Below are 16,116 nucleotides of genomic sequence, written 5' to 3'. Positions count from 1 at the left end.
CAAAAATATATTCTGTGGTCAGGAACAGTGGCTCATGCCTGTAATGCCAGCACTTTGGGAGGCCAAGGCAGGAGATAGCTTGAGGCCAAGTTTGAAAACAGCCTGGGCAACATAGAAAGACCCCATCTCTACAAAAAATAAAAAATAAATTATCCAGGCATGTGAGTGCATGCCTTTAGTCCCAGGTATTTAGGTGGCTGAGGTGGGAGGATCATTTGAGCCTAGGCATTCAAAGTTATAGTGAGTTGTGACCCTACCATTACACCCCAGCCAGGGTGACATGAGCAAGACCCTGACTCAAAAAGCTTTCAAGTGTCTGTGTGTGTGTGTGTGTTTGTGTGTGTGTGTGTGTGCGTGCATGCATGCGCATTCCTTCTCTTTTGGGAATAGAAAGCCCAGACACAGGTCATTGAAATTATCCAGCCAGAGGAGCAAAAACAGGAAGAAGAAAAGTGGGGGGAGGTGGAAGAAGAAGAAAAGTGGGGGAGGGGGAAGAAGGGAGAGATAAGAGGAGGAGGAAGGAGAAGAAGAGGAAGATGAGGGAAGGAGAAGGAAGGAAGAACAGGAGGAAGGACGAGGAAGAGAAAAAAGCCTCACAGACTTACAGGACACCACAAGCCGACCAAAATACTCCTTATGTTAGTTCCAAAAATAGAATAGATAAAGAGACAGCTTCTTTAAATAAATAATGGCCAAAAACTTGTCAAATCTCTGAAAGAAAATGGACCCAAAGGGAATAAACTCAAAGAAGTCCATACTGAGACATAAATTGTCAAAAGTCAGAATTTTGAAAGCAACAAAAGGGACTAATTACATACAAGGGAACTCCCATAAGAATCAGTGAATTTCTCAGCAGAAACCCTGCAGGCCAGAAAAGAATGGGACAGTATATTGGGAGTGCTGAAAGAAGGGGGAGAAAAGGTTGTCCAAGAATACTGTATCTGGCAAACTGTCCTTTAAAAGCAAAGAAAAAATAAAGACTTTTTCAGATAAAATTTGAAGAAGTTCATTACTGCTAGGCCTGAATAACAACAAATACTAAAGTCCTTGAAGTTTAAACAGACGCTAAGCAGCCATACAAAAGCATATGAAAGTATAAAGTTTGCTGGTAAATGTAAGTATATAGACAAACACAGAATACGATACTGTAGTGTATACATCACTTTTAATTCTGGTACAGCTGTTAAAAGCCAAAAGTATTTAAAAAAAATATGAAAACATGTAATGGATACACAATATAAAAAGATATAATTTGTGACATCAATGACAAAGTTTGGAGTAAAGAGTAAAAGTGTAGAGTTTTTCAGTGTGATCAAAGTTGTTATCAGCTTAAAACAGATTGTTATAACTATAAAATGTTTCATGTAAGCCCTATGTTAGCTATAAAAATTACAAAAAATCAACAAAGGAAGTCAGTGAAAGAAGAGGAACAAAAGAGCTGCAAGACAGACAGAAAATTATTAACAAAATGGCAATAGTTAGTCCTTTCCTATCAATAATTAAATGTAAATGTATTAAACTGCCCAGTCAAAAGACACAAAGTAGCTGAAGGATAACAAGATTCAACTAGATGCTGTATATAAGAGACTGACTTTACTGTGCAGAAGCTCTTTAGTTTGGTTAGATCCCATTTGTCAATTTTGGCTTTTGTTGCCATTGCTTTTGGTGTTTTAGACATTTAGTCCTTGCCCATGCCTATGTCCTGAATGGTATTGCCTAGGTTTTCTTCTAGGGTTTTTATGGTTTTAGGTCTAACATGTAAGTCTTTAATCCATCTTGAATTAATTTTTGTATAAGGTGTAAGGAAGGGATTCAGTTTCAGTTTTCTACATATGGCTAGCCAGTTTTCCCAGCACCATTTATTAAATAGGGAATGCTTTCCCCATTGCTTGTTTTTGTCAGGTTTGTCAAAGATCAGATAGTTGTAGATATGCGGCATCATTTCTGAGGGCTCTGTTCTGTTCCATTGATCTATGTCTCTGTTGTGGTACCAGTACCATGCTGTTTTGGTTACTGTAGCCTTGTAGTATAGTTTGAAGTCAGGTAGCGTGATGCCTCCAGCTTTGTTCTGTTGGCTTAGGATTGACTTGGCGATGCAGGCTCTTTTTTGGTTCCATATGAACTTTAAAGTAGTTTTTTCCAATTCTGTGAAGAAAGTCATTGGTAGCTTGATAGGGATAGCATTGAATCTATAAATTACCTTGGGCAGTATGGCCATTTTCACGATATTGATTCTTCCAACCCGTGAGCATGGAATGTTCTTCCATTTGTTTGTATCCTCTTTTATTTCATTGAGCAGTGGTTTGTAGTTCTCCTTGAAGGGTCCTTCACATCCCTTGTTAGTTGGATTCCTAGGTATGTTTTGTCTTTGAAGCAATTGTGAATGAGAGTTCACTCATGATTTGGCTCTCTGTCTGTAATTGGTGTACAAGAATGCTTGTGATTTTTGTACATTGATTTTGTATCCTGAGACTTTGCTGAAGTTGCTTATCAGCTTAAGGAGATTTTGGGCTGAGACAATGGATTATTTCTGTCTTCGTGTTGTATCTTTTTATAAAGACTCGTTTTGAATTTTAGGGGAGTCAAATTTAGCAGTCTTCCTTCAGGGATATTCCTTTTGCAGTTTTAAGTAACCTTTCCCTACTCTGATGTTGTGAAGACCTTCTAGAAATATTGTTTTGTCTTTCACATTTTGATCTATAATCTAACTGACTTGATTTTTGTGTGTGGAGTAAGATAGGAGTCAGATTTCACATCCATCAGCGATGCTGAAATAAATTTAATAGATACAAAACTGGTAAAACCAGTGATCATTATCCACAAGGGAATGATCAGTGGAATCTCCACAGGACACAATTTGCATTTCCATGGACAGGAATAATTTGCATTATTCAGACAATAAAACGTGGAGAAACCATATAAAACCAGATAACGTGGACAGCTGATAACCTATACCGTATGTATATATATTGTTCTTTGAATTCTCCTTTAAACAAGCTGGAACATCTTATTGGTTCCTTTGTTAATTAATAAGATTTCCGACATATGTTCATTTTACATCTTTATGAGAGTTACGGTTGTATCCATTTAAAAAGTGGTCATTTGGCAGTTCTAATTTCATCTTTGTTTTTTACTATTCCTTCCTCATCTTCTAATGCAGAGGTTCGTCATAGGCTATTATTAAATCTTTGGACCAGGGTAACTAATCCAACCATTGGGCGCTGGGGTTTGGGGGTCAGAGGTATGAGATACAACACGGCTTCCTGTGGACTAGGGATTGTTGGCAAGAAACGCAGTGATTGACAGTTCTAGGGAGCCTATCACTCAGTGGAGAAATACAGGGACTTACTATAAGGTCCTTGCTCCTTCCAACACTAAACATTCTTTCAAAACTGATAAATTGAAGAGCACTCAAGTATTAATCTTACAAACTTGAGTTTCAACATAGAGTGAGTTTTTGCTGAAGATAAACCTGTAACCTACAGAAACGTGGGATAAATAGGATAGTAAAACACATTTCAAAAAATAACTGTAACTCTACCTATCTCATGATTAAATTATTTTTTGTGTGTGTATAAAAGGTGAATAGCAGTTTTTAAAAAAAGTTCTGGGAAGATTGCTATATTCATTCAGATGAAACTTTTATTTTTCAGAATGTGATACAGCTGTTTAATTTTCACATGAACAATAGCCAACATCTGTGTGACTCACTCACTTAATTCTCTATGTACACAAAGCACATACTATTTATATAAAAAATAAATTGAGCTTTAATAATGAAACAAAAGTTTACAAATGCAGCTTCTTAAGGCCTAATGAAAAATATGAAATGTGGAAATTTCTGAGAGGCAGGATCACTGGACTCTGGCTCTTCAGAAAGAAAATATGTTGAAAATTAAAAACCAGGGACAAATGATTGAGTATTTTTAAATGCCAATTTTGTAATTCTGTATAATTCCAAATCTAATTATTAACTTTTTGTTGGTTAGAAGATAGCTTTTACGGTTGGGTTCAAAAAGTTAAATGTCACACAGGTTGAAGGTTAAGTTATTTTCCTTTTAAAGTTAAAAGGGTTGAGGCCCTTTTTAGCCATCCTTTTTGCTTCCAAATACGATTCATCACTTAGTGGCCCTAGATCAGCAATCTTAACATTTTATGCTCAGATACCTCTTAAGTGAATTTTGAAAATCTCTGTATCTTCTTGCACATTGCTATATTGACATCTAAAATTTCTCATTATAAATAGCTGCAAAGTGCTGGCATACCGTAGACACTACATGTTTAAATAAAACTGTTGTATTCCTTTTTAAATTTAGCCCAGGAGGTTCTTAATATATGTTATTTGATAGATACTATGATCTTTTTAAAAATTTTATGAACAGGGCCTTTTTTTGTGATCGGTCTTACTTGGAACAAGGCAATTTTTAGTAGCAAAGAATGCCTCACTTTTACTCCTTGAATTTGTATTTTCATACCACTTCTCCCACAAAATTTTACCCTAATAAATGTTTGATTTTTATGTTATTTAATTCTATCTCTGTACCAAAAGTATTATATAATATCCTATAATCCTAAGGCTGTAAGCCTTTAAAATTTTCCTCTGGATTGAGCTGAATCAATAAACACATAGAACCACAAATTTCACTAAATTATTAAACATAGGAAAACTTCATTGGAAATGTATCACTTAACGAGATAAAGAGGGCTCTTCTCCACAATTATTTCATCTATGTAGATTGATAACATCTTAAGATTGAGCAAAAGTTCATCATCGATTCTATTTTCCCTTTTCAATTTCATTTATGGAGGTGTTGATCCTTGTTCACATAGATGCATCAGTGGGAATGGAAGCTTTATGATAGCAGAATCACTGAATTCTTCCAACCCCTTTGTAGTTACATGCTAAGAGACTCAGAAATCTACAGGTTGTTCCTCCCACTTTGTTGAAAGCAAAAAAATTTGGAACCACCAGAAAAACTTGGAAAATCCATTTGCAAATGGATTTGTGCCCTAAGTCTTTCACTGTCCAAATATCCCCATTTTGAATTTTACACCTTGGGACATGCTCTACAATAAGACTAGAGGTGGAGAAAGCCATATTTTCTTTTGGAAGGTGAGAAAAGGGCATTTTCTCAGGCAGATGAGTCTTAGAGAAGAATACAACAGGAAGATAAGGCTCTGAACACTGCTCCCCTGAGAGTACTGGAGTCTGTGTATTCCTTGGAAAGCTCTGGTATACTCCCAGGGGTAAGGCTAGCTTAATCGAAAGACCACTGGCCATGGCGACTTAAGTTTAGATTTTAACTAGGTCACAAAGCATACGAAGTATCAGACCATGTTGCCCGGCTGCCTTCTTAATAGAGCAGTAGGTCTTCAAATGTGTTCCACTACTGTAGATAAGTCCCATGAGACACTTCTGGCAAAAAGATTCTGAGATCAAATTTGGAAAACAAGACCCTCTGCACCTTTCACTGCTGCACATCTCGTCTCACAGTAGAAAAACTATTTAGCTTTTATAACCTAAGTTTCCCAAACTCACAAGGCCTAACCAGCCTCCACACTTTATTTTTCCGTGTAATAACCAATATTCTAAATAACACGCTTAGGAAAATGGTGAACAAAAACAACGTAATACATATGCATTGGTGGTTTTGATCTATCAGTGCTGCTTCCATCTTTGAGAACGTGCCTGTTACTAGTCTTCTTGGCCTGGATTGCCTGTGCTTTAACAGTCATGTAGGAAGCATATCTCAGCTAGATGATGAAGTTATGTAGCATCAAACAGACTCTGGGAAGAGCCATCATACCATGTGTGCCTTTCCTGAGAGAATCAGTCCCTGACACCACCAAGAACCACATTAACGTGTTACTCTGTCAAGGACAGGAGGAAAGAACCGAAGCAAGTACTGGCTCATGGTGGATTCCAGTTGTAGCAGCAGGAGAAGGAGACAGTTTTAGGCAGAGGGTTCTTCCCAGCACCATTTATGTCATAATCCCCTGACTGCTCTTTGGCCATGCATGGGTTTTACACAGCAGCAGCTGGAGAGAGGCTTAGCTTCTGCTTCCTATGTCGCCATATGTCAATGTCTTTGATACGGTAGCAAAAAAGCAATTTCGGCAGCAAGGGGATGCAGGTCTTAGCACTGTGGCTTTGAAGTAGAATGAAGTGAGGAGCTGAAAGGAGGTAATGACAGCAACACCTGAGCTCTGCTGTGTGGAAGTCGTGACAGAGCTGAGAGGGGTTGGGGGAGATGCCAGGTGCAATAAATAGGTTCTGATGGGTACCTGGCCAAAGGCTAATGGGGCCCTGGCTACGGAGTGCCTGCAGCACTCATCCCAGTGCCCTTCTCACCTAGCCTTTCTTGAAAGTTGCTTTGAACATCTGCCACTAAGAGGAATGCTCTCTCTTCAGTTGCTGACTGCCAAATAGCAACTCCCAGTTGGAGGAGTAACTGGAGTGATAGCACCAGATAACAGCCCTTCCTGGGCCAGACTGCTGTTCCCTGTATTCTTGGCTTCAAGCAAGGTAAATGCCTTTCTTTTAGGAGCTCGTGGATGGAGATGATTGATGAGACTCATAGCTTTTTATTTTTTTAACGTCACACCCCCAAATCTTGGCACTGTATTTGGCATGTGGAGGTGATCAGTAAGTTTTTGTAGAGTGAAGGGACCAGAAGGGTCTTCTGGTCAGAGCCTGATTTGTTCTGCCCTGCTTTTCAGCAGTACATGCATGCTAAGCCCAGCATCTCAGATAACAAGAAGAGGGCCAGATGGGTTTCCAGGGGCCAGTTCCATCCACATCAAGCATCAGGCTTACTGCTGGTTTGTTTTTCCCCACCACAGCCATTGCTTCTTACAGTTACACCCATTTTCCCATCAGTTGTAAATTCACTCATTGAGAAGCTGTGACTCTACCAACCACCTGCCTTCCCAACCCAGCACTCTCTTCTCCTTTAAAAAGCCATATTACATCATTGGTATGTATTAACATCTTAAGATGGAGAGGTGTAAAGCCCTCGCCAGCTGCACATGTTGTCATGAACTAGGTAGATTTGCCCCAAGGGAGATGGCTGCATTTGAGATTTTCTGTAACACCCTAATGCTGAGCCCATTAAAGTTCAGCTTGCTACTCCAGAACACTGGGTAACCCAGAGACATTTCGCCATCAACCTAACTTTTGTCTACCTCTTTCAAGCAGCAATTGACCTCTTGCCTGTGGAGAGCTGTGGACCAAGGGCCATTCCAGCAGCCTCCCAGCCAGTTCAGCAGGGCCATGAGGGATTAGTGGGGCCAGAGCCTCCCAGCAGCTGGCAGAGCCAGGGGCAAGTGAGAACCTGCCCCTGCAGCAGGGTTCTGGTCTCTCTGATGGGCATTTTAAAACAAAGAGGCCCCAAGATTGCTAACTCCATCCCAGTAACTCTAGTAACAAAACAAGCTGTCACCATTAATTGGAAATTGTCTTAATGAACAGATCTCATCACTCAGCCATTTTCTTGTGGACTGCAGCAGGCAGCCGGTGGTAGTTAAAGTACATTGAACTGAGCAGGCTGCCTGTGGGTAGGGCTTCTCTTTGGGCCCTTATGGAATCATTTGCCTTTGAGTTAAAATCTTTTTCAGAATCTCATGAATAGTTTCTTACATTTCCGGCTCATCTTCCATGGACATCAATTACCTGGATCATTAGAGGCAAAATCTTTTTGGCCAGAAAAGAAATCCTGTTCACTGTACAGGTCGTGCAACAGAAGGCTTAACTGATCAAGGTTTCCATTGCTTTTATTCAATGAGGTTTGGAACATGAGAGGCCAAAAACGAGGAGCACATTTTGGGGAATCCTCTGTAAAGAATATAAGTTAAGAAAGTTGTCCAAGATGAAAATAATAGGAAATTACGCCAACTCATGCCAGTTGGGTCTTCAGAAATGTCCTTGATGGCAGGCTTGAAGAAAAGATGTCACAGATTAGCATCTTCCCAGAGTGTGAATAGGGCACATTCTCCTACATGCAAACACACATGTGCACACACACAATACCCTTACACACATACCCCAGCTTCTATGAATAAAACTTGCTGTTGCTGACTCTCTTCTCTCTTAACCTGAAATAAAACAGATTTCACCATCAGCACTGGGGCATGAGAAATGGGCTACGTGCTGAACTCTGTAACATTTCTCTTTCCATACATTTGCCAGTCATTCAGAGCTGGATGGTATAGGGCTGAGTGTCAGAGAGGCAGACTCCAAGTTCCTGGTAAGACATTGCGACTCAGAGAGGTTAAATCTCCTCAATGGTAAAATAGAGTAAGAGCTACTCTGCAGGCTGACATGAAGATTAAATGAGAATAATGTGAGTAAGGCAGGCAGCACAGTTTCTCATTGGTGGCTACTATTAGGATTTTTGTCTGGATGATTCTTTCTTAGGACATTTAGACATATTATGAAACACTTGGCAACCCCGGCCACCCCGCACCGCATTACATGCCTGTAGCACAACCAGAAGCATCCCTGTTGGGGGATCTTGACCCAATCTAGAGCCACTGGACTAGCCCATTCTTGGGAACACAATAAGGACTCCTTAAAAGCCAGTGGTCATCACTCATTTTCACTATTTATTGAAGTGTCCTTCTAGAGGAAACAGTTCTACTTAGGGGAAGTGGCAATCGCCTAAGGTATTACTGTAGGTTAATTTCTAGAACAAAGAGAACTACAGTCAAGGGTGCCAAAGGATTTTTTTTTTTTTTTTTTTTTTTTTTGACGGAGTCTCCCTCTGTGGCCCAGGCTGGAGTGCAATGGTGTGATCTCGGCTCACTGCAACCTCTGCCTCCCAGATTCAAACGATTCTCCTGCCTCAGCCTCCCAAGTAGCTGGGATTACAGGCGCCCACCATCATGCCCGGCTAATTTTTGTATTTTTAGTAGAGACAGGGTTTCTCCATGTTGGGCACACTGGTCTTGAACTCCTGACCTCAGGTGATCCAACTGCCTCAGCCTCCCAAAGTGCAGGGATTACAGGTGTGAGCCACCATGCCTGGCCTGTGAGCCACCATGCCCGACCTGTGAGCCACCATGCCCGGCCAAGGATTTCTGAAGAAAGCAACTCAGAAGGCTTTCCAGAAGCCTGGCCCCTGGTGCCCAATATCACTGTGCCTAGAGACCCCCCCAAAAGTTTGCAGGTGGAGGGGCTCACCTACCTCTTGTTGCATTTCTCCTGGTACAGCTGGAGCTGGTTCTCATTAACATTGAACTCTTTAATCAGGGCATCCCGGTTGGCATTGCGCAAGTTCTGGTGCGTGTCATACAGAAAGAGCTGGTTGTTCAGTTCTTCTTGCCGCCTCCTCAGCTGGCGACAGGAGGAGTAAAGTTCCTCTTCGCTCTCCTGGAGGATGCAGGGGAGAGAACAACCATGTGGTGACTACACCTTCCAAACCAAAATGTGAACGTGGCATCTCACAAGCATGCCCGAAGGGAGCATGGAGCAGAAGTTTTGCAACTTGGATTAGCCCAGAAGAGCCAGGGCCCATTTTAACCAAAGATAAAACAATTATTTATTGTGTGGGAAGCAAGGAGTTTAAGAAGTGCTTGGTCTTTACACTGTTGCTTTATTGCAAAACAAACACTGAAATAATGACTGCATTGCCTGTAGATCCTATTTCTTAAACTAACCCAGTTTTCCCTTGGTCTACATGTCACGTTCTGGCCTTTATCTGACTGCAAATGTGTCTAAGCAGCTGCATGCTTACAGTGGAACCCAGCAGAGGAGAAAAAACAGCATGACGAGAGCAAAAAGGCAAGTAGGAGGCAGATAATTTAAAATCTTTTAAGGGCCTTAAAAGGCAAGGTAACAAGCTGCAAAGTGGATGAACCTTGAAAACATTATGCTAAGTGAAAGAGCCCAACTCTAAAAGATCACATATCGCACGATGCCATTTATATGAAGTGTCCAGAACTAGCAAAATCATAGAGACAAAGTAGATTAAAGGTCACTGGGGTCTGGGGGATGGAGTGAGTGGCAGCAGCTAATGAGCGTGAGATTTCTTTTTGGGTGTTGGAAATGTTCTAAAATTGATTGTGGCCATGACTGTACAACACGTAATAGGCTATAAACCATTGAATTGTGCACTTTAAATGAGTGATTATATGATATGTGGGTATATGAAGTATCTCTCAAAGCTGTTATCCCAAAAAAGCCAAGGTATCATAAATTACATCTTGCAGAGATGGGCATGTGCCTCACCTGTAGCTAGTAATGATTTCTACTTCCCCCACCAGTACCACCTCCAGGCACATGACCGAAGCAAGGCCAACTAGACGCATCCGTGGGACTTTCGTTGGTGCTCTTGGTAGTTTCTTTCCTTGGGATCAGCTGAAGGATTGAGTGTGGTCCTGTCATGGCCATGTTGCTATTGTGTCAAGAAGTTGGGAATGTGCCAGAAAAAGAGGAAAACAGCCACTGAGTGAGCACAGAGATTCAGCCATGACTGAAACAAGACCTACTCCTAAACTTTTCAGTTGCAGGAACCGAAATAGTCCATTATGCTAGGGGAGAAAAAAAGATAAAAGCCACTCAGGGTAGGGAGTTTGGGTTTCAGTGCAGGGGGAGGATGAGGATGTTTTACCTCATCTGTTTCAGAGGATCACTGACTACTCTGTGAAGCTTGGCTTTGCAGGAGGTCAAGTCAATTGGCCTTTCATGATGGAGTTCAAGTGAAAGTCTCCTGTTCAAGTGAAAGACACCTCCTGTGTCTAGGTGCACAAACAAGATTCTTTGTCATTTACTTTTAGAAAAACACGGACTCAGACCATACTCTGAAAGATTGTTTTCCTCCTTTAATGACGTAGCAAAACAGTCCCTAGGGTAACTGCTGGAACTGTGACTTTGGAGAACGGGGAGAGACGATGGTTTCCAGCTGTTTGCAAAGGTTGAAGACTAAGCAGAGGTAAAATAGGCTGTCCTTGGTGATTAAGTGAATGTATCCAGTGAGGCATTGGGAAGAGTCAGTAATGACTTCACTTGGTAATGACTTTCCTCTCTATTAAGAATAAAGCATATTAAAAAGTCAAGAAACAATAGATGCTGGTGAGGCTATGGAGAAACAGGAACACTTTTACACTGTTGGTGGGAATGAAAATTAGTTCAACCATTGTGGAAGACAGTACGGTGGTTCCTCAAGGATCTAGAACCAGCAATACCATTTGATCCAGCAATCCCATTACTGGGTATGTACCCAAAGGAATATAAATCATTCTACTATAAAGACCCATGCACATGTAAGTTTACTGCAGCACCATGTACAACAGCAAAGACATGGAACTAACCCAAATGCCCATCAGTGATAGACTAGATAAAGAAAATGTTGTACATATACTCCATGGAATACTATCCAGCCACAAAAACGAATGAGATAATGTCCTTTGCAGGGACATGGATGAAGCTGGAAGCCATCATCCTCAGCAAACTAACACAGGAATGGAAAACCAAATACCACATGTTCTCACTCATAAGTGGGAGTTGAACAATGAGGACACAGGGAGGGGAACAACACACACCAGGGCTAGTTAGGGGGTGGGGAATGCATGTGGGACTTAAAACCTAGATGACAGGTTGATGAGTACAGCAAACCACCATGGCACACGTATACCTATGTAATAAACCTACACGTTCTGCACTTGTATCCTGGAACTTAAAGTAAAATTTTACAGAATAAAGTTCAGAGAAAAGTTAAAAAAATAAATAAATAAATAAAATCGCTGGGCGCAGTGCCTCAGGCCTGTAATCCCCAGCACTTTGGGAGGCTGAGGTGGAAGGATTGCTTGACCAGGAGTTCAAGACCAGCCTGGGCAACATAGCAGGACCCTGTTACTATAAAAAAATAAAAGAAATTAGTCAGGCATGGTGGCATACCCTGTACTTGCAGCTATTCAGGAGGCTGAGAGGGTAAGATCACAAGAGCCCAGGAGGTTAAGGCTGCAGTGAGCCACGATCATGCCACTGTACTCCAGCCTGGGCAAGACAATGAGACCCTGTCTCAAAAAATAAAGCAAAATGAAAACCCCATTTAAGTCTTAACACTATACCATGAGAAGTCTCTCTTTCCCTTGTCTGCACCTAGAAGAAAATAGCTTCTGTTGTTTTATTCTATATAATAAGTATTTGTTATTCCGGTGCAAGTTCAAAATTCACCTTTTCTATGAATGCTTCTATAACTGCAGCCCTTTATCGCCTTTTCTGAGTGCCAAAATATTTGCAGCTACATACTGTAGTCCTGGGTACACTGTTTATATATGAGATATAATGCACATTCAGAAAAGAACATAAAACATACAAACAGTTTAGTGAATAACTCTACAGCAAATGAACCAGCCCTCTTCAGTTGAGGAACCACCACTCTAGTCAAGAGAAAGCATTTTGTGATACTTATTTCCTGGATTTCTTTTGAGTCTGAGTTTTCACTTAAAAACGTAGTTTGTTTTATTAGAAAATAAAGAAAGCCTTTGGTAATAAGTTTTACCTGGCCTGAGACAAAATCTTTATGGCATTCTCTGCCTTTAGTTTTTTTTTTTTCCCCGTTTGTTGGGGGGAAAAAATACACAAAAAAAGTTTTTCCCCCAGCAACACCTTTTAAATTGTTTTATGTTGGAAGTTTAAGCTTACAAAAAAGGTACAGTAATAGTACAGTGTTCTCACACACCCCAACCACCTGGACTCCACAGTGTTAACATCTCGCACAACCACAGTACAAGTATCAAAGCTAAGAAATTAATATCGGTGCAATACTAAAACTACAGATGTTACTCATATTTCACTGGGTTTTCTACCAACTTCCTTTTCCTGTTCCCACATCCAATCCGGGATCCCACAGAACCTTTAGTCATTGTGCTGCCTTAGTCTCCTACAATCTGTAAGGTTTCCTCATTCCTCCCTCAGGACCCTTTGGAAGAGTACTAGTCAGTTATTTTGTATGAATGTCCAGCAACTTTTATTTGTCTGGTGTCTTCTTATAATTTGTTTGAGGCAATGCAGTTTTGGCAAGAATGTCACAGAAGCAATGTGCCCTTCTCAGCGTCTCACATCAGGAAGTACGTGATTTCAACTTGCCTTATTCCGGGTGGTTGGTAACGTTGATCATCTGATTAAGGTGGTGCCTGCAGGGTCTGTCCGCTGTAAAGCTGCTATTTTTTTCTTTCTAATTGATAAATTTCTTGGGGGAAGACACTTTTGGGACAATGGAAATATATTTCTCCTCCAACTTTCATTTAGCATTCATCAGTAGGGCTTACTGCAGCAGTTAGTACTATGCTGTTTCAATAGTGATTTTCTAGTTCCCTCATTCCTTCTACATTTATTAATCAGAATTCATTTGTAAGGAAGAGCTATCTCTTCTCTCTCATGTATTCATTCATTCACAGACATGTGGCTATTTCATTCCGTGTGCTAGAATCCGATATTATCATTAGTTTGCTATGTAAATTGTTCCAGCTGTGGCCATTGGCAGCTCTCCCTGGTTGGTTCCTAGGCCCCTTTGATGTGGTTCCACCATTTTTTCAGCACTTCTTTATTTACTGAAATGTTAAGATGCTCCAGGCCCTTTTTATATTTTATTTATCCCAAGTCTGGAAATCAACCACTTGTCTAAGGAGCCCTCATTTCTTTTTATTGGAATATGATATTTAGCAATATCTGGAATTGAGAAACCAATGACTGGGGTGTCATAAGTTCTATGCACTCAGCAGAGTGAGCTAGGATATGTATGTATTTGTAGTAACATGTAAACACACACATTTATTCATCTATCTATGTGTGAATATATATATATATAAATATATATGTAACTTGAGTTTATATTGATACCTCCAATTCCAATCAAACATTAATTTTGGAAGGGTTGCTATAAATTTCTAGTTGTTCACATGATGTTTTGTTTTTTAATAAGATTTTGTTTTTTCTTATATAAGTTCTGTACCTTTATTTAAATTACTCCTAAATATGTTACGGTTTTTGTCAATTATCACAAACGGGATTTCCCATTTGTCCCTTCCTTCCACACCACATTTCTGTTTGTTAGGACAGCCCTGTAGAGTTTAAATTTGTACAGACTAGAGATCACTCAACCTTTTTTCTACAATTAAACTGATTATTTCATTTGGCTGTTTACATTTATGGCACCTACTAGTTTATGCTTCTTTCATATTTAATTTGTTGCTAACTCTGCCAGTGTTAAACCATCCTTGCATGCCAGAATAAATGCTTAGTTGTAATATATTGCTCTTCTAGTAAACAGCTGGACATTTGCTATTTTTTGAAGTTTAACATCTGTATTCACACATGACATTGATCTATGGCTGAATGAGGTTAGGGGAAAGCTAGGAGTACTATCTTTCTCCAGTTTTGATATGAAAGTTGTATAGCTTCAAGACAGAAGAAGGATTTCCATTGTTCTTCTTTCTTTGGTGGAGTAAAGTTGGAATTACGTTACTTAAATGAAGACAAAACTAAGCTATAAAACCATCTAGATCCTAAACCTGTTTTATCTAATAGGTGTTTTAACTTTTCTACTGCTTTTCAGAACAATTTTACCATATTTACATTCTTTAAGGTAACATCCATTTGCTCTAGTTTATTGTTTGGGGTTCAGTCTCCTTTCCAGTATTTACTCTTACATGTTTTTCCTCTTTGTTCTTTTATTAAGTAGGCAAAGAGTTTAACTGGTCTTTTGAGGGCTGGACACAGTGGCTGACACGTGTAATTCCAGCACTTGGGGAGGCTAAGGCAGGAGGATCTGAGAGCAGCCTAGGCAGCAAAGCAGGGCCCTGTCTCCACACACACAAAAAAATTTTTTAATTAGCCAGGCATAGTGGCATATGCCTGTAGTCCCAGCTCCTCAGGAAGATCACTTGAGCCCAGGAGGTCAAGGCTGCAGTGAGCCATGATCACACCACTGTACTCCAGCCTGGGTGACAGAAAAAAAACACTATCTATCTCAAAACAAAATTTGGCCTTTTTGATAAACCAGAATGTTTATTCTATCCTTATTTTATTCCTTTGTTCTATTTTATTGGTGTTTTAAAATTTCTGAAGATGAATACTTAGCAGTACATATGTCTTCAGTCTTTGTGAAGTTTTAAGGCAAGCACTTTCCTCTTCTAAATGCAACTATGGCATAAATGTTTTACTTTCTAAGTAATTTACTTGTTTTAGTATATTTAGAAAATTATTATCTTCAAATTATGAGCAATTTTGCCATCTTTTTGTATCTTTTGAATCTTGTCAAGTTATAGCCAATGACTTATGAAATCATTATTTTTTAAAAATGTATTAAAGTTTTCTAACAAAGCAATCAAATTTATAAAGTTTGAGACAGAAAAAATAGTGTATATTATCCATTTGTAGCACACAAAGTTGTATATTTCTTAAGGCAAATTATTTTGATATTATGTCTTTGCTGATTTCTTATATACAAGACTTTCCAAATTCTGAAAGATTTTTTCTTTATACAGTTGTCTTTGTATTTGTAGGAACTTTTGTCTTATATACTTAAGTACTATGCTATTTGCTAATGACTTTTATATCCCTTTAGAAAACAAGCATTTTATCACATATTGTTCGTCTTAATACACTGTAGTACTTCTGATTGTAAATTCTAGTTTGATGTTAACTTTTCCTTCCCAGTTTTCCCAGTAACTCTTCCATGCATTCCTATTTGTTTTACTTACCTTGCCTTTAGGCCTATTCTTGTAAACATTGCAGTTAGATTTCTTTTCTAATAGGAGGATTCAGCCCATTCACCAAATTAAATATAAGTTCTTATCCATTTCACTTCAATTACTACACATTTTACTTTGCTTTAATTTCTTCTGATTCTTTACCTTGTTTTTACTCTCTTGGTCAATTTTATGTTGATCTCCTTTTTTCCTTATTTCTTCTGTGCTTTTCAATTCTGACAGTGGTTACCCTCAGTTTAACAATGCTAACTAAAATCACAGTTTCCTTTAACATCAAATGTAGCATTAAATCTCCCTCTATAGTATAGTTTATTTACTGACTGATTCCTCAGTCATCAAAGTTGAAATACCCTTTAGGATACCTTTATTTTACCTTTCCATGCCTGTGCTTTGTTGATACTT

At 39.5% G+C, this 16,116-nt stretch overlaps 1 protein-coding gene across 20 annotated transcripts in view; it reads right to left on the bottom strand.

The window, feature by feature from the left end:
• Window positions 1–7,755: 7,755 nt before the first annotated feature.
• PLCG2 (phospholipase C gamma 2) overlaps window positions 7,756–16,116 on the bottom strand; it is a 178,017-nt gene continuing 169,656 nt past the window's right edge. For 10 of the 20 annotated variants that reach the window (XM_055299698.2, XM_063612486.1, XM_063612487.1 and 7 more), the window contains 3 exons: window positions 9,186–9,370; window positions 8,044–8,094; window positions 7,756–7,935 (listed from right to left, as the gene is read on the bottom strand). In XM_055299698.2, the coding sequence (XP_055155673.1) occupies window positions 8,052–8,094; window positions 9,186–9,370 (228 nt within the window). In that variant the 3' untranslated portion in view covers window positions 7,756–7,935; window positions 8,044–8,051. Of the gene's footprint in view, window positions 8,095–9,185; window positions 9,371–16,116 lie in introns of all 20 variants that reach the window. The other 10 variants (XM_063612482.1, XM_063612481.1, XM_063612480.1 and 7 more) reach the window with 1 other exon arrangement.

This window comes from Symphalangus syndactylus, chromosome 11, assembly GCF_028878055.3.
Source record: "Symphalangus syndactylus isolate Jambi chromosome 11, NHGRI_mSymSyn1-v2.1_pri, whole genome shotgun sequence".
In the NCBI taxonomy this organism is placed as follows: domain Eukaryota; kingdom Metazoa; phylum Chordata; class Mammalia; order Primates; family Hylobatidae; genus Symphalangus; species Symphalangus syndactylus.
Note: the sequence above shows the minus strand (reverse complement) of the source record. Positions and strands in the feature narration are given on the sequence as shown.